At 37.9% G+C, this 17,824-nt stretch overlaps 1 protein-coding gene across 1 annotated transcript in view; it reads left to right on the top strand.

The window, feature by feature from the left end:
- PRKAR2B (protein kinase cAMP-dependent type II regulatory subunit beta) overlaps positions 1 to 11,605 on the top strand; it is a 94,161-nt gene extending 82,556 nt beyond the window's left edge. The window contains exons 5-11 of the mRNA XM_063323437.1: positions 2,310 to 2,416; positions 4,634 to 4,787; positions 6,036 to 6,137; positions 6,672 to 6,746; positions 7,513 to 7,578; positions 7,749 to 7,887; positions 9,376 to 11,605. Coding sequence (XP_063179507.1) covers positions 2,310 to 2,416; positions 4,634 to 4,787; positions 6,036 to 6,137; positions 6,672 to 6,746; positions 7,513 to 7,578; positions 7,749 to 7,887; positions 9,376 to 9,509 — 777 coding nt within the window. The 3' untranslated portion in view covers positions 9,510 to 11,605. The remainder of the gene's footprint in view (positions 1 to 2,309; positions 2,417 to 4,633; positions 4,788 to 6,035; positions 6,138 to 6,671; positions 6,747 to 7,512; positions 7,579 to 7,748; positions 7,888 to 9,375) is intronic.
- The last annotated feature ends 6,219 nt before the right edge of the window (positions 11,606 to 17,824 follow it).

Genomic DNA, 17,824 nt, shown 5'->3' with positions numbered 1-17,824 from the left:
GCACAGAGGTGAAGCTGACAGGGCGGTAGTTCCCAGGGTCCTCCTTTCTACCCTTTTTAAAAATGGTGCAATGCGTCCCCTTTTCCAGTCACCAGGGACTTCACCTGACTGCCATGACTTTTCAAATATCATGGAGAGTGGCTTGGCAACTACATCAGCCAATTCCTTCAGGACTCTGGGGTGCATCTCATCAGGTCCTATGGACTTGTGTATATTCAGGTTCCTCAGGTGGTCACAAACCTTGTCTTCACTTATAGTGGGAGGGTCTTTGTCCCGCAGGTCCCTGTCTTGTGGTCCTTCAACCCGGGAGGTGTGAGGAGAGAGGCTGGCAGTAGAGAGGCAAAAAAATTCTTTAGAACCTCAGCCTTCTCCTTGTCTGTTGTTACCAGTTTGCTATTCTTAGTCATCAGGGAGGGCACGCTTTCTTTGACCTTCCTTTTCTGGTTGACGTACCTGTAGGAGCCCTTCTTGTTATTCTTAGCATCCCTTGCTAAGTTCAGCTCCAGCCACGCCTTGGCCTTCCTGACCTCATCCCTACATACCCGGGCAGCATCCCTGTACTCTTCCCAGGACACCTGATGCTGCTTGAACTGCCTGTGCAGTTTCTTCTTGCCTTTTAGTTTGACCAGCAGGTCCCAGCTCAGCCATGCTGGTCTCCTCCCTTTATTACTTGATTTCTTACACCTGGGGATCGAGAACTCTTGCCCTCTATGGGAAGGTGTCCTTGAAGATCTGCCAGCTCTGTTCTGCCCCCTTGTCCCTGAGGACCGTTTCCCAGAGGGTCCTATTGACTAACTCCTTGAAGAGCTGGAGGTTTGCTTTCCTAAAATTCAGGGTCCTGATTAGGCTCCTCGTCTGGCACGTATCCCTCAGGACCGTGAACTCCACTAGTGTGTGGTTGCTGCAGCCCAGGCTGCTTCCAATCTTGACATCCCCAATGAGCTCGCTGGCATTGGTGACTACGAGGTCCAGTATGGCATCCCCTCAGGTAGGGCTGTCTATTTCCTGCCTTAGGAAGTTTTCATCGAGGCACTCCAGGAACCTCCTGGATCATCTACAGCTGACCGCGTTACTTTTCTAGCAGACGTCTGGAATTCCAGACTCAACAGGATAAGGATGGAATTCATTCATTCATTCATTCCACCTAAGTTTACCTGTCTAAAAATTAAGTGTCTAACTGCGAGTTACAGCAGATTTCTCTGTCATCAGAGGAAAGGAAGGGTAGTCTCTAGAGAATGATTCTGAGTTATCTAGTGTGGTTATCTCTGTCCATGAGCTGCAGAAGGACTCTAGAGGACTGGCTTAGGCTGGTCTTGTTTGGAAAGGCAAATGCCATTTTTCAGTGGCTGGAAATGCTGTGAACTGAAACACTGTAAAACGCGTGGGGTTCTAAATCCACAGGCTTTTCTTTACTGTGACTTTCACTAAACCCTGTTTGTTCCACTATGATACACACTTAATAAGTTTCAAAAAGTAGAGGATAATTTTGTGTTTATTGTCTGGATTGCTGGATAAACTGAAAATAAAATTTGAATTATTAAGTTATCTTTTTAGGATTCGTATCGTTAATCCATAATGAGCTGGGTTTGGGCTTTTTTATGTGAATAGTAAAGTTTTAGCAGATTTACACCAAACAAGACAATTTATGTAATTAGTGATTGGTTTTTGTTATTATGCAGTCATAATTCAGATGCTGACATGTTGTTAGTCTGTTAACATTTCTCTCTAAACATCTGTGTTCCATTCAAATTAACAAAGTAGTTTTATAGCCATGTGTAAATCCCTACTTCCCAAGGAGTCCAGTATTTCCTTACTCAACCAAAGCGTTGCAGACCTTTATGGTTACATCTGTCCCAACACTGTGTGGGCATTGTATAATTTAGATTTTCAAAATACTTTACAATAATTTTGAAACTTTAAATTCTGCAAAATATTTCTAAAGACAACCAGGTAAATGTATTTTTTTGCAATAAGGGATACAGTTTTTTCTTTGAACTGTATAATGTTACACAGTTGTGAAGGGTGAAATTCTATCTTTGGATGCTAATGAGCAATTTATATTGCAGACAAGATCTATGTTATCGTTCGCAGGGACAAGAAGGGAGGCTGGGCTCTGAACACTGGAAGAGGAAAAAGCTAACACTGAATGCTAAAAACTGTCTTTCTGATTGATCCACACATTTCTGTAGCACAAACATTTTTATGTCTCTAAGCTTTATCTGCATGTTTGGGAGGCTGGACAGTTAATTTGAAGAGTGAAATTTTTAAAAGCAGATGATAATTTCTTGTCTTTGTCTTCTTTTAAACAGGAACAAATGTCTCAGGTGCTGGATGCAATGTTTGAAAAGCTGGTTGAAGGAGGGGAACATGTCATTGATCAAGGGGATGATGGTGACAACTTCTACGTCATTGATAGGTGAATCGCTGTGTCTTATTATAGCACAAAGTATTATGCAGAAGTCCATTGAAAAAAATTAATACTTGTATTTAACTCTTACATATGTTTTCATGGGAGAAGGAAAAAACACCACACGTGACCTAGTACAGCTCTGACTGAGCTACAGAGCGTGGTTTTTGAAAGGAGGCAGATTTTTCGTATGGAAGTATGTCCTTGTCCTTTATGTGCTGTTAGATGCCAAAGGCTAGTTTGTTGTGGTTTTTTTTTCACGTGGAAAGAGATCTAACACAAAAAACAATGGGAAAAGTTTTACAGCTCAAAATTTGAAATCTTACTGTGTTTCAATACCATCTGTAGACTTTCTCACTCATATGAATGTTATTAGACCTCGAGTACCTACGTCACTACTCTTCATTTGCAGATCTGTACCAGAAAAAGTGGGTAACTAAGTAAAATGCTGGATGTTGGTTACTGTTGAATCCAGTGAGTTAGGAAGAGCTTTTACTTTGACATCTTTCACTAGTCTGTTGGCACGGGCTCCAGCCAGGCTGTCCCAAAACACCTCTTCTTGTACCTTTAGTTTTAGGCTAACACAATGATTTCTGAGAGTGTTTGAAAGGAATACTATGCTAGAACTCTAAAAGAAATGCAAAGGGGTTTGGTCAGTGTAGATCAGTATAACCAGCTGTTCAAAAAGGGTGATGATCCTGCTGTATTCAGTGTTGGTGTGGCCTCACCTCGAGTACGGTGTGCAGTTCTGGGCCCCATAATTTGAGAAGGATGTGAAGGTCCTTGAATGCACCCAGAGGGCAACAAAGCTGGTGAAAGGGCTGGGAGGGATGTCCTGTGAGGGGCAGCTAAGGACTTTGGGCTTGGCTAGTTTGAAGAAAAGGAGACTGAGGGGCGACCTCATTGCTCTCTACAGCTTCCTGAGGAGAGGAAGTGGAGAGGGAGGTGCTGAGCTCTTCTCCTTGGTGTGTCCAGTGATAGGATACATGGGAATGGTTCAAAGCTGTGCCAGGGGAGGTTTAGAGTGGACATTAGGAAGCATTTCTTTACCGAGAGGGTGGTCAAAGACTGGAACGGGCTTCCTAGAGAGATGGTCAATGCCCCAGGCCTGTCAGTGTTTAAGAGGCATTTGGACAACGCCCTTAATAACATGCTGTAACTTTCAGTCAGCCCTGAAGTGGCCAAGCAGTCGGACTAGACGATCGCTGTAGGTTCCTTGCAACTGAAACATTCAATCAGAAGATCACAGAAACGTTCCAGGTTTCTTTGCTGAAGAGTCTATGTTTTTCAGCTTTGTGAGGTTACAATTTGTCATCTTTTATCCAAAAAGCTGCAGGGACTTCATAGTATTCTGTCAGCCTTGCAGTTTTTAGGTGCAGTGAATCACCTCCAAGTCCCTTATCAATGAAGTCGTCGTACAGATTTTTGCATTAAATTCACATGATTTATCAACATGTACGATACAAATATTCAGCATTGAAGAAAATGATGGCTCAGCATTAATGGGGATGGTTGTGTCATGCTTTACAAGATACCAGATTTTACTGCTTTCTTCAAACAAAAAAAAACTTATTAATTTGATGATGGGGAGAAGAAATCCGCATTATATTAGATAAATACATTATCTATTGGTTTTGTAATATATTTTGCTTTTTAAGTACTTTCATTCTTTTTCCTGCATCTTCTCTAATTATTACATTACAAATGACTACTTTAAAATATTTTAAATGTTAAATAACTTGTATTATTTTTTTTTTAATGATCATATCATGGTGATTTTTGCAAAGACTTGTTACATTTGTATTTAATGTGTTTAAAACAAAATTGACAGACAGATACTAAGTTTGATCTTCATTTTTAATACAGTTCTGGTGATCAATAGATCACTACAAATCCAGTCTATCTTTGAACTGAGTTAATGTAAAAACTAATAACCCTCTCCTTCCCTTTGAAAAGGAAATTATTTTATTATTTATGGAAATGATTGAGATGTCTGTGCAAGGTGTTTAATATCATTTAAACATAGAATCATAGAATTGCCTAGGTTGGAAGGGACCTTCCAGATCATCTAGTCCAACTATCAACCTAACTCGGCCAAAACCAAGAGAATATACATTTCAAATGGTGCATCTTTGGAATTCATGGTATAAAAAAATATAGTGACAGGCTGCTTAGCAAAGAACAGGACCAAATTCTACTAACTGTATTTATATATTTTATTAACAGAGGTACATATGATATCTATGTAAAATGCGACGGTGTTGGGAGGTGTGTTGGAACCTATGATAACCGAGGAAGCTTTGGTGAGTTGGCCTTAATGTACAATACACCCCGAGCAGCTACAATTATAGCTACCTCTCCTGGTGCCATCTGGGGTCTGGTAAGTGAAATACTTGTTTTAATATATTATTAATTTGCTTGAAATATTGTATATAAGTTGCACTGATATGCTATATCAGCATTTAAAAAAAAAATAATTTCAGAATGTTTAATTTTAAAACTTCTGAGATCTCACAACAAAATACTGTCTTTTTCCAGACCTGCAGAAGCAAACCCAAGGCTTAAGAAAACACTGAGTTTTTTAAAAAATCATTTTGTTTTACTCTATTTTAATGATAACTTCACAAATTGCAAACCACTTGACAATTACTTAGACACATATATAAAATGTTTTTCCACATTTTATAGGAAATGCTTTTGGGTCCAGAGTAAAATTCAAATATGAGGTTATTTACCAGTGTTACACTATCTGGATCTTTGACAACAGTCATAGAATTTACCAAGAGTAAAACTGTGATAGACATCTTCAAGATGTACATGTCAATCTAATGACTGATCCTAAGATAACGTTTTCCTGTTGAAGTGAAACTCATGGGTTTTTACCAACTTAATCCATATGACTTTTGGGATCCTGGCAGAGTTTGGGACACTGTAAGAATGGGTTTAAATTGTATTGGGTTGTATTGGCCAGCAAGTCCAACCTGTAGCTGTCGAGGCTTGCAAAGCATTTCATCTTTGTCACCAGGACACAGTCATATGGAGTTAAGAGAAGAAAACAGCATACGTATAGTTTTTCCATCAGTCTGCTTCGCTTGGATTGCCAAATACTAAGGAATATCCAGTTGGCTGTTTAGGGCAGCAATGAGTCTTGTTCTGCTGCAACAGCAGAAAGTGAGCTCTGACCCAAGGCCCAGACCCATGTATTTTGGTTTTATTTGTATAATAATATAAAAACTACTTTGAGTACATATTTATATATATGGGATCTCAGGATAATGAATAAACTATGTAAATTAAATATTTAAATATTGAGGATTTCTTAAATAAATTACCCACACGGCGTTCATTGTGAAGCCAGCCTGTTTAAGGTCAACTGTGTTCTCTACCGAGGGGCAGAGAAGCTTTTCACAACGTGAATCAGATCAGGAGCTTAACTTTAGAAGCTCTTGATTGACCTCTAGAGGAATCTTTCTCAACTGACTGTATGGGGAGACTAGCCAGCTAGTTTGACAGCTACAGTGAGTGACTAAAATTGGGTAATATGAACATATTCAGCCATTTCTAAAGTATTTTCTACCACACACGTATTTTTTCTTAATAAACTTTCTTTTTCTCTTTGTGTTTACAGGACAGGGTAACTTTCCGAAGAATCATTGTAAAAAATAATGCCAAAAAGAGAAGAATGTATGAAAATTTCATTGAGTCATTGCCATTCCTTAAATCTTTAGAAGTAAGATTTCTACTGCATTATTTTAGTGGCTGTATCGGAGGTACCTGATAAGATTCTGCTTTTGCAGAGTTTAAATTCGGTATTAAAATTTTCTCAACGTTATTTTGGAGAAAGACCATATTTTTGATATTTCTAAACTTTCAGGATAAAAAACTGTTGTTAATACTGTTGGGTCTTTTTAACTACATATTTTTAACCTTTACAATGACGTAGGGAATTTAAAAATATTCTCATTTAATAGCTGTATTTTTACATGCATGCTTTTCTGAAAATAATTTTTTGAACTTGGGATATATAGACTTCTTACAAAAATGGAAGCTCTGTCAAAACATCTAGCTGTTAAGACTTTTATATACCCTCTGAAACATTATTCAGCAGTTCTTCCTTTTTTTAATGATTATCAAAACAGGAAAATAAAGATAGACTATTCTGTGCAAAGACTGATGAAAAGAAATATGAAAGGGCTTTCTAAATATAATATTGTAACATTAACATTAACCAAATATTTCTAACATTTTCTTTTTTGAAATGAAGGTATCTGAGCGATTAAAAGTGGTTGATGTGATTGGCACCAAAGTGTACAAAGATGGAGAACAAATCATTGCTCAGGTACAGTTTATTTCTAGTTTTAGTTTTTCTTTTCCAATAGGTAACAGCTATCATGTTATCTATAGATAATACATACTTTTAAACTATGTTTTTCTTTGTTAAACAAAAGAAAAACAATCTTGCATCTAAAAGATGTGATTATTTTGTTTCAGAACCTAATTTTTCACTTATGGTACTTTGAAAAATATCCTTCTTTGTTGGTATGAATAAAAAGGAGTCGACATTTTTAGTATACTTAGAAATTCAAACTATGTAAAAGAATGATGGCTCGCAGTAAGGAGTGCTGAAGACTTACCTTGGTTTTGTTGTTCAAATATGACAATCGTTTGAAGAAGAATCCAGAAGTAAACTCTTCAGGGTAGGCAACTGAGATTGTCTTGCCCCAAAATAATTATTAGATATCAGATAGCCCTTAGAGGCTTTTTATACTGGAAACTCTGTAAGGGAAGTAATTTGGAAGGAATACAAAGGTGGAGAAACAGAAGGAAGGATTCTAAAATCTTCCCGAACATGGTTTTTCTTTGCTTTTTGTATAAGGCACAGTCAGCTGTGTCTTTCCATGAAAAGGCCTTACTGTCAGTTCTGTATAGATGTTTTTATCATTATGTGCCTTGAGTATGGTTTTCACATTAAAAGTGATTTCTTTTGCAACAGGTATCAAAAAGATGAGCTCCAAGGCACTGGCTGCAAATATTTTAATGTTACCATAAAACGAAAATGGAAATTTCACATTTCCTTTACTCACTTCATTTTTTTTCTTCTACAGGGTGACTTGGCTGATTCTTTCTTCATTGTGGAATCTGGAGAAGTAAGGATTATAATGACAAGGAAGGTAAACATCCCTATAACACAGAGTTTTATTTTTTTTAAATCCTGAGGTATTCAAAGTGTTAAAACAGTAACTAATAGCTTAGTAAACAAAACTAAATTTGCTCATTAAATACTGAGTTCAGCAAATCTCTCTCACATTCTGTCTCTCTCTTTTTTTACCTGATGTTCCAGGGTAAACAAGATGTAGAAGAGAATGGAGCAGTTGAAATAGCTCGATGCTCAAGAGGACAATATTTTGGAGAACTCGCTCTTGTAACTAACAAACCACGAGCCGCTTCTGCATTTGCTCTTGGCACTGTCAAATGTTTAGGTATTGTTCAGTAATATTTTATATCTAACATAAAATTATACATAATCTATCTGGTTGTTTTTATTGTGAACTCTGACTTTCTCCAGAATATAAGATTTAATTACATTTACACAAATTAGACTGTTTAAGTACATCGTCTATTACTGTGCATTCCTGTTTACATTACTTGTCTGCAAAAATTATTTGCAATTGATAACTGGTGTTAAACACAAATTCTCCAACGTATCTCTGATCGCCTAGAAGTAAAAATTGTTTCAGGACAGCACAGAGAGTATTGCTGCAAACCATTTATAGCTATCAGATAAATGTCTAATACTCTGCAGAAAGGTAAAGTATTTCTTCTCTCAGTAGACTGACTCTTATCAAAGAAATAACTGTGGTAAAAATCCCGTCCCATTTTATCACCATGACTTAAACTTTAACAAACTCTTTGTCTTCACCAGCTGTTAATTTAATCATTCCATCCCAATGTAGCCTCAGGCACAGGAAAAGCAAAGACCTTAGGAGTTGTGCTCGCAGACAACCCTTCACATCCATTGCTTTTCATGGTCTAATGGTTAGCTCCTAAAAAGTTCTGTCTAATTATAGGAAAACTGTAAACTGCAAAGACAGGTTTGCCATTCTTGAATGACAGCTTGATTACCAACCCAGAAACCAAAAAGCTTCTCACTTACTTATAAAGGTATTAGTTTTTAAATTCCCTATCTCCAAACACACAGAGATGATCAGGCAATAAAGATCAAAGATGACAGAGAGGAAAGAATAAGAGGCAGTGGTGAGGAAGAGTGTCATTACCCGGTATGGGTGAGTCACTAAGATCTCTGGCACTTCCCAGATAGCTGAGATCTAGAACTTTTCTTAAGAGCTAAGACACTACAGGCCATCAGGTTGGAAGCTCCTTGAAGTGTGAAGTTTCCTCCCTGGCCTATTGGCTAGAACTATAGAAGATAACATTATGTGATCAGGTGACGAAAATATTCTTGTTGGCTACGTGCTGACATTGCATGTGAATTACTGTCTACAACTTTTCGTACATTTGCTGGGAAATAAGTATCTATCACAATTTCCACTGTGGGTGGAAGCAATTAAAAGTATCAAGGAAATATGCTAAGTTAGACCCCAAGTATAGCCAACAATATCAGCAAAGGATGTGGTTTTTTTTGAAATCGCAAGGGTCTTAAAACTGTATTCTGTGGAGGAATCCAGGCCCCTCCAGACTTCTTTGGCAGCTCTTGGGTGACATAAATCTTAAAATGAAAATACTTTCAAAATACGAAATGCAGCAAATTCTAAGTTTGTTTATGAAGTTTCAAGACAGCAATGTGTTCGTTTATCTTGATTTTGCGATGGTAAGTGGTTCTTTTCTGTGCGAACGAAGTATATGCCTCGATAGTACCTGTCTTGTTATTTAAAATTTTACATTGTAATGTCATAAACACCAAGACGAACGTGTTATATTCTTTCTCTTTCTCTCCCCTTTTATCTTAGTTATGGATGTGCAGGCATTTGAAAGGCTTTTGGGACCTTGTAAGGAAATTCTGAAAAGGAACATTGCAAACTATGAAGAGCAGCTAGTTGCTCTGTTTGGAACAAACATGGACATTGCCGATCCCAGTGCATGAACTAAACATAGGAGCAACAAGATCTGTTACGAGAACATAGCACAGTAGTGGTTAGTCCACTGAGAAATTGTCTCTCTTCCTATAGATGCCAAGCATTTTCCGTGATTTTAAGAGTGGGTTTGGGGCTATTTTTTGGACTTATTACAGTGGAAATACTAATAAATAAATTGGGAATTTAATAAATGATGGGCTTGATTTTTGAAAGTGCTTAGCACTGATGGTTCCATCTGGCATTAAGACGACCCGTAGTAGCACAGCACCTTTGAAAATCAAGTCCTTTAACACAGCATTTCCTTAAGGAGTAGATTTCAAAAAACCCACGTGCGATGAACTTGTTAAACCAGCTTCTGTTCTTCAAAAAGGTTACAACTTTTCTGGAAAGACTGTTAGTTTGAATGTGATATGTTGAAAGTATTAGTGCACACAAAGTGTTTATATGTATTAATACAGAAGATATAAAGTAGATATTACTTTCTGACTATTACAGTTGTCATGATTTTATGTTGCATTTATCACAGATGTAGTGAATCACAAGACTAATCGTAAGATAAAGCATGACAATGCATTTTGTGTAACGCTCATGACCCAAATCTGATTTTTAACATTTTGTAATTTGTTTTAAAGTCCTCTTTGTTTAATATATCATGTTTCAGCACGACATTGTAATATCTTATGCAATTTAGAGGACTTGTATATTTTTGCAATAAACTGCATTTTTTTATTAGTTACATGTATTCTGTACAGTCTAGAGTGAGAAGAGCTGACAAATTAACCTTAATGCTTTAAAAGCAAAGGCATAGGTCATTGTCACGTTCTGCCTAATCATACATAACCTATATTGTTTTCCTTCTCCCTTGTTTTATATTTATGCATTTTGTTTTCTCTATCTATGCTTGTTATCTAGTTAGGTTTTTTAGATCTCACCTTTTTTATCTGTTAAATCTTTTACCTATTTCAAATGAAATGATCTCTGTATATCTCTCTTCTTGCAGTCTAATCTTAGCTATCAAAGACCAAATTCAATTACTGAAGTCATTGATATTGAAAGCCATGCTAAACTAAGCTTGTCCTTGAAAAAATCCTTATCAGGAAGTATAAAAATATTTTCGATTTGAAAGATCAATATTTCAGAAGCTTTGCACAAGTGTGGAAAGTACGTCATTGTTAAAGCTATAACATGTCCTGCTTTCAAAAACCTGTAGGTGATCATCAAATAGTATCTTTTTAGCCATAATAGCATGGGATATCTTCTGAGACTGAGGAGAGAGAATATCATCTTAATTAGGGGCACAAGGCTCATTGCTTACAAGGGTCTGTGACTGGAAATTTCAGGCACAGTCCAATTTTAATACTGCTTACTGACCTGTCTGTTGATGTACATGGAAAGCTAGTGCACATAGTGGCGACTGGCAGTAGTTCTGCCAAAATGGTACTACAAGAATTGTAGGAAGGCTGCTTGCGCCTGGTTTCAAACACCTGAATTATAACATCTTTCCTTCTTAGGTAATGACTTTTCTAATGCCATATATTTGTGTATGTTGATGTCGTTATTATCCTATAGTTAGTGATATGTTCTGACAGTTTATATAATCATACCATATGAAAGTATGATTATATAATATGATAACAACATATAATTTATATCATACAGTATGGTATAAATTATAAGTCAGATTCCTAACAAAATACAATCTGAGCAAAACTTACAAATGACTTTTTTTTTTTTAACCTAGAAACCTGGTATGAATAATTGCACATATGATAACTTGCCTTTCTACTTTTGATTTATGGAAAAAAAGAGAAGCTTGTTATACTAGAAGGAAATATCAGGTAACCAAAATCTACACTCTTGCCATTCTGTATGCTTAATCTCTAAAAGCTACCTATATTTTGCACTAGCTTGATGTGATTAAGAAAAATGCTAGAAATTACTTGTATGGCAGTAAACTACAATCAAGGCCATAAATGCCAGTCATGATATTTTCAATATTGTTGGTTATATTTAAAGTTTCCTTACAATAAACGACACTTTTATATATAAAAATCTATGTTTGTTGATATTGCTGTGTTTTAATTCCATTATCATAAAGTTACAAGTGACCTATTTATATTCATTTATTAAAACATACATAATTCTTAAAACTTTCATGTTGGATTTTTCATAAATGATGTTATGCGGGCGCTCTGTCTACTTACAAAAGACAACATGTTGGTGTGGTAATTGTCATAGCTACTTTGTATTTGACGATTTGCTTGTAGCTTTTAGCTGGGAAAAATCTGCGAAGCGACAAATTTAAGATAATCACAGATTTTGGATTTTCTGAGTCCCAAAGTACCGCTTCATGTTGCAGAAGTTTTATTGTGTTGCTCTTGGGGACTGGATGGTTTCTGGAATTTTCTTTGTTGCTGAATTCAGGGGGGTTTAAGTAACAGTAATTAATTGTGGCTTTGTAAGTTTCATCCAAATCATTACACCCTTCATCAGTCAGCACTTGGGATTTCTCCTGAATCTGTTCATATCTACACTTCAAACACGCCAGTCTTCCTGTCACAAATGTGGCAAGTGTTCATCCTAAGGAGGAAATCATACCAAGTCACTGATTTTTAATGACCTTTCAAAAAAAGGTAGAGAGCTCTAATAATTTTAAACAATACTATGTCTTGTTTACCTTATGAGACTGTCTGTCTCCATACTTAGATTACCTGATGCTTCTGTTAGTAAAGATTTTTATCATCCTCGTTTGTAGTCAGGTCACTAAAGGAACGGGACTTTGGCAATTACTTGGCACGTGCCTATTTGTTTCTCTCCTGTCATCCCCAACCTCACCAGCAATTTATAATTCTGCAGATTATTTAAATGAATTTGACAGATGACTGAATTCTAAAGAGGAAAAAAAAAATTAAAAAAATGCTCCAATGAAGTCTGTTGAAAATATGCCCCGCTGGGTGAGGAGAGAAAAGCCTGAGAGAAATCTTGTACGAGAACGACACTCACGGGCTCACATGTTACTAAGCAAAAGAGAATCCATATGGCAGCAAATGTTTACAAATGCCTTAATCATGGGAAAAAAATTAACTGCAGCCCTAAGTCAATCCCAAGACACAAACCCTGAGGAAAGGAAGCCTCCTTGGGCCTAGTGCTGATGCCATCACTTTTTAAATGTCATAAGATTTCATTCAAGTTCATCTGGAATAAACACTTCTGAAATCATTCCCTTCTGGATCTCCTGTTGAGGTCCAGAAGTGGCTGATTGGGGAAGCCCTGGGGCAAAGCTGTGAAGAGCATTGTGAAGCTGTCTGCAACCTAAACCACTGTCACTCCATCTTCTTTCCTTGTGTCGTCTTTTGTATTCAGTAAAGACTGTTCTGTGCCTTGCTGGAAGGGTGGGTTTGGTTTTAGTAGTTTTGCTTTGTTTGAAATGTTTGGTGCTTTAAGCTTTCTATAAAGCAACTCTGGGATCAGTTACGTCATGATTTGTGTCATTTTGTAGTTTATGGCACACTTTCCATGGCAAGCATTATTGTTTTTCAATATCAAAAGTTCCCAGATGTGCAAAATCAGTATCTGCTGGTCATCCTTCACAGACCTGGCACATCAAATTCCTAGTCGCCTTTTTTCAGACTCTTGCTGCATGTGACAGCTTTTGCTGAACAAAGTGCTTTGCTGAAAGTGAGTTTGCCACAGCATGGACATTCTTACCTGCCCTTGCTAAAGTTTTTGTGTTAGTTCAAAGCTCTTTTTATCCATTCATACCTGTGATGGTTATATGTGTGTATTTTTTTTTTTTGGAGTTTCTAAGATACTTTCCTGTGTCTGTAGTCATCAAATAAGTATTTCTGCAGTTTTCTCTTGGAGGAATTCCCTCTTTGTATGCTGAATATGTACAGATCTGTGCTGCTGACTGTCTTAAAAAATTTAGGATCATTTTCAAATCATTCAGAGAGATGGATTTCCTTCAGCTATGTACCAAGGCTGTTTCCAAGTTCTGAATCTACTTTTTGACTCAGACAGATGCTTAGCAGCCTGGACGCTCTCACTTCATGGACTGAAAGGAAGCTGAATAATCTTGGTAGGATATGAAAAGCCTGAAGAAAATTACATTTTAACATTGTCTTTTCCTTCATCCCCATTTCTCTCTTTCCCTCTAAGTTACCGCTTTTCTGACAGCCAGGTGAAGAGCCAGTGGCAGTAGGAGAATGTAAGGCAAGTGGAGTGGCTGGGTCCGTGCTGGGACACAGATGGTTGACTGGGAAGCAGCTCTCTCTTCCCTGTCCCCTTTGTCCCATCCCTGCCCCTTCTACGATGGCAAATCAAGCTGAGCCGGAGCGCAGTAGTGGCGTTGCCATGGCTGTGTGAATGCCGTGGATAGGGATGTGTTTCTTCCTTAGAACTGGTGGAGGTATACGTATGTATAGGGGAACAGGGAAGAGACAAAGGCCAAACTATTAGATAAAAGAAACTGTGCCCAGTCAAAATGGTGTAAAAAAACTCTGACACAAGGTTATACTAGGCCATTGTGACAGTATCTGCTGACTCAACTTTTTCTTATTGAGGTAAATTAAATTAGGAAGGCCTAAAAATAGCATCATGGCATAGTATGAATACTTCGTCCTATCTTCTTTGAAGGTATTGAATTATTTCAGCTGAGCACCTGTGAAGTTTTGGGAAAGGATAGTGCTCTGTGGAGGACTAATTCCCTGGTGGCCGAGCGAGCCTCTGGGACCTGCTCCCCCACATCGCTGAAGATGCTGGAAACTCAGTTCTTATAAATGTCTTATTTCAAAAAAGACATCCAACTCTCAGCAAGCTATATCTTCTTTTTCTTTTTGTTGCTTTGTGACTTGTCAGGTGGTTAAGCAGCCTTAGCTTCACTGTCCCTCTAGTTTTTGGCTGCATCTGTATGGTTATATCTGTCATGGGAAATTTTATGTGCCTGAGACTATTTGCTAGTTTTGAGGCATTGAATGGCCACCATTCATACTATTTTCCAGTATTTGTGTGGGCTCATTTATAAGTGGTATTATAAACTTTTTTCCCAGCATTCCATATGGGGTGGCCATAAACAGATGGTCAACTGAGAATGGCCCTTGGCCTGTGGTAGCTCCCAAACCATAACCAAAAATTACTTGCTATTGGCCCACGCATAAACTATGCCAGGCTATTCTTAAAAAAATTACAGTACAGATGATTGTATTCCAGTGCCCAGGAACACTCCCTGGCATTTTAGTTTACCAACCAGCAACCGTGCTGGTACCAACCAGCATAGTAACCTACAAATCATCTGTAGTCCCTTCTTGACCTGTTTTTCTGCAAACTTCAACCCGAGATAGAGAGTTTTCTTTTTTATTGCTCTTCTGGATTGTTTCTTGATATGTCAGGTCTTTTTTCTTCCCTTACACTATAGTCATTTTTTGTCTTGCTCTATCTTTGTAGGCAATAAAAGTTTAGCTAAAACTGGAATCTGTGCCATAATGACATGAAATAAATTTCTCATTAATTCCTGACCTGTCTTGAAAGAAAAAAAAAAAAAACAAAACCAAAACAAAACCAAAAAACTCTCTGGCCTGTTATGTGTTCTGTTTCTCACCAAGATAAACCAGAGCAGGAGGCAAGTGAAGTTTCCCTTCTAGCACTCAAGAAAAATGATCTTTCTGGGGAGCAACAAACCCTCTGTTCCTCTGCTCTACGTTCCCAACAGCATCCTCTGTGAAGAGATTCAAGAGGTGAAATGGGCGGGTGGGCATGCCTAGAGTTGCCATTAGGAAGGTGGAGAGAGCCAACCACCAGTGCAGCTAGCCATAAAAGGCTGTGAGAAGAGGGGAAAAAGTAGGAATAGCATTATGAGATACAGAACTCATTGTGAAAGGAGAAAACTGATGTGGGAGTGTCTGGTGGAATGGCTGCAGAACGGAAGCCTGCTGCGTTGGGTAAAAGCAGAAGCTCTGGTGAGCAGGGTTGCTCTCGTGTCTGGGGAGTACCTAGTTAATTACTAAAGGTGGATGTCTACATGTGGATGTGAAAGCTCCTGTAGCAGAATTAAAATAATGATATGCTGTATTTCGGAGAGTCAGCAGTAGCAGGTGTGTCGTAAGGGCAGGACAGGACATTGGCTTTGGACAGGGGAGATTAAAAGTAGAGATAGGCACAAACCCAATATATAATACCTGTTTTACTAATATGACTTTGTAATATTACACATTTTTAAAATATACCTTGCAGTTTCTTAACTTTGTGGCTGGCAATTTTAAGAGGTAAATAGCTAGGATGCAAATTTATCTGTATCTTTATTTTGTCTTTGTGTCGTCTCTCCTGCCTCCTGCTTATTTTGTGCTTCTTGGTAGCCGTCTGTAATGTGACAAGAACTCACAGCTAACACTTCACATTCCACCACCGTATTTTCTACCTCTCTTACAACAGCAGAAGCAACCGAATCAGCAAAGCTGCTAACAATGTCCGCGTTACACAGTATTGATTCATTCTCTGAGTACCCACTCATTTTGGGCATGGAGTAAGGCGAGGTAGGGTGTGTGTGGGGGGAGTAATGATTTAATTAAAGACTAGGCATGCAGAGCAAGGAGTATGGCATTGACATAATCTTAGTTCTAAAAGGTAGAAGATATATATTTGACTTCAACGAAGGGGGTTAGTAAGTAAGCTTTGAGACAGTTTTATGTGTCCTGCTGCCATCAACTGCATGCACTATTGTCTTTTTACTCATTTTCTTTTACATCCTTACTGAGTAAATGTTAATTTACCGTATGCAAAGGAGAAAAGGTATATTTGGAAATAAGAAGGCTGTTACATGTCTGGTTTTAGACTCTCAAAACAATTCAGACACTCATCTTTACAAGATTTTAATCTCAGTCCTAGGTAGGATTCATATTTTTGTGCTTTCTGGGTATGTCATAGATGGTAAGTGTGATATCGAGGCTTTAATTCAGGAGCAGTGTTTACTTGTCTCAACCTGTACCTGGAATCTGGGCCAGTGGATCTCAGAGAACTGGGCTTCACATCTAACACTCACGCATAAGGTCTTGTAAAGAACTGTGAACCTTTACAGCAAATAGATTTAACGTTTAGTTTGGGAAAAATGCTTTTCCTTTTGGGGAGAAAAAGTACATAGTAGGGTGGAGATATGCTCCAAAACAAGGGAGGAACCTTTCGGGCGACGGTCTTTTTCTGAAGAATCTGATGGGGCCTGAGACAGGATTTTTTTATCTTCTGTGGCCGCTTGATCTGGCCTCTGCGCCCTCCATCTCCCACGCTGCGGCAGACGAAGCTCTCGGAAGAGTAAACTGTGAGTTTTACCTTACAAGTGGCTGTACAGCCCCTTTGCAGAATGGAGACATCTGCACGTACAGGTCTTCTGCCAAGCCACCATCTGCAAATGCAGCGTTCGCAGTTAAAATGTATTAAAAACCCAAGAAGTTTGGGTCTCTCTCCAAAGAGCCTAAAGGCTGCTTAGATGTGTAAGGGAGATCAAAAGAGAAAGGGGAAGGGAAGGAACACAGCCTTAAAGTTAATTTTATTGTGTAAAAAAAATGATTCCTGGTTTACCAGTTTTCAGTTTATTAAAAAAATTATTTTAGAGAGAGGATGCCATGAAAGCTTTCTTTATATAAAGATGTATCCATTGTTTAGGAAAAGCCTGAATTCTAAATATAGGAAAAATCTGAGCTTGTGGGATGTAGGATTAGACAGTTGATAAGCTGTCTAGTCACTTAATAGTTGAATCTCAACATTAATTTTCAGATTTTTCCTGGAGGCATTTGCTCAAGTAATTCCTTGTGTTTTCAAACTGGGAAAATGATTTGTAAAGGGTTGGTTTGTTAGGTGATTAAGCACAGAAGATTTTTAGTTAAATTCCATGGGATTGGGTTTTCTACTCCTTTTACTTTTTTTAAGCTAAACTTGCACATAAACATATAAAAATTAATAATTTCCAATTCACACTGCAGAAGACATTGAATGGTTTTGAAATTAATGTCTCTCTCCAAGCAGTGCCTATAGATGGCAATGACTTTACTAACAGGCAAACTATTACTTCTCGGAAAAGCCAAATCTTAAATTGATGTGCCGGTGACATCAGTGTGTTTTGATGCTAAGTACAATTTCGGTGTGTGGCATTTAGTTTTCCTTTCCTTTTCAGCCGTGTTACCCTTGTAGACCTGTGGAAACAATAAAACCAGCATTCCCTCTAGTGGCCGCGAACTGCGTGTTTCATGGGACATGGAGCTCGAGCAGAGCTCTAAGTACGGAACAATTTCTATTTAAATTGTAATAGTTAACTTTTGGGTTTGCTTATTTTCTTGCA

Source organism: Chroicocephalus ridibundus, chromosome 1, assembly GCF_963924245.1.
Source record: "Chroicocephalus ridibundus chromosome 1, bChrRid1.1, whole genome shotgun sequence".
Classification (NCBI taxonomy): domain Eukaryota; kingdom Metazoa; phylum Chordata; class Aves; order Charadriiformes; family Laridae; genus Chroicocephalus; species Chroicocephalus ridibundus.
This window is presented reverse-complemented; position numbering and strand designations above follow the sequence as displayed.